Source organism: Raphanus sativus, chromosome 5 (genome assembly GCF_000801105.2).
Source record: "Raphanus sativus cultivar WK10039 chromosome 5, ASM80110v3, whole genome shotgun sequence".
Lineage (NCBI taxonomy): Eukaryota > Viridiplantae > Streptophyta > Magnoliopsida > Brassicales > Brassicaceae > Raphanus > Raphanus sativus.
In genome coordinates, this window is record NC_079515.1 from 38243929 (window position 1) to 38244888 (window position 960).

Sequence of the window (960 nt, forward strand, 5' to 3'; positions counted from 1 at the left end):
GGCTTGAACTTCAGAGCCTTTTAAGTCATAACTAATCTTAAATGTGGTTTCGGTTCTGGGGATTACGGGCTTTGGCCAGAACCTCTTGGTATTAAAAAAAAATGTAGTCATTAGCAAGCATCTAGTATGGACCTTCATCTAATGTTGTTCTTATCTTCACTATGTTGATAAATTACCATAATTATTTTTCTGTCTTGTTTGTGCTAGGACTAGCTTAGCTTATAATTGTTGGTAACATCTTTATCTTACCTACAGAAGTCATAAGCACTCCAGAGTTATTATGTTTTTAAATGAGCTGTTCATGGTTGTGTTTAATTTCGTGGTCATTGGATTCACTCTCTTTTACATCATGTTAGGTGTCATTGGAAAGGTGGATTTCACTGTCAGGCACTTGGCTTCTGGCACCACCTCTTTCCCTACTTCCTGGCAGTTTTCAAATAATCAACCATGTATCGGTAACACTGCTCGCCAGGTATTATTTGCTTCTTGATTTCGCCATTGCCATTTTTTATTCACCATAGAGGGTTTCAGATTGTAACATATTTCATCTCTCTCTCTCTCTCTCTCTCTGGTTTAATCGATGCAGTGCTCAGCATTTACAGCTAGTGTCGCATCTGAGAAAACGTGGAGCATGCGTACTACCTTTCCAGAATACGTTGTTGCTCTTGCTACCATTGTTGGTTCAGTTCTTTTCACGGTATGAGCATTGTTCTGTCTTGCTGAGGAGTGCCTTGTATACTTGGATACGATAGGATAGAAACTGTCTTATATTATGGATTCGTCATTGACCAACACAAGCTCTCAACAAACAAGATGCATGGCGCCATCTAGTTCTGTATCTTTTCTAGTTAATTGGTGTTTTTAGTTTTAAATTTCCATTGTTCTCTCCAATGTTTCTAGATATTTGGTGGCGTTGGTATTGCCTGCCTACCGTTAGGACTTATCACTGCGTTCATCCGG

General features: G+C 39.2%; 1 protein-coding gene across 1 annotated transcript in view; it reads left to right on the top strand.

Moving 5' to 3' along the window:
- Positions 1 to 356: 356 nt before the first annotated feature.
- Positions 357 to 960, top strand: part of LOC108805217 (LIMR family protein At3g08930) — a gene marked incomplete at its 5' end in the record, with an annotated part of 2638 nt that continues 2034 nt past the window's right edge. Inside the window, 3 exon segments of the mRNA XM_057010794.1 lie at positions 357 to 472; positions 587 to 697; positions 901 to 960. Coding sequence (XP_056866774.1) covers positions 357 to 472; positions 587 to 697; positions 901 to 960 — 287 coding nt within the window.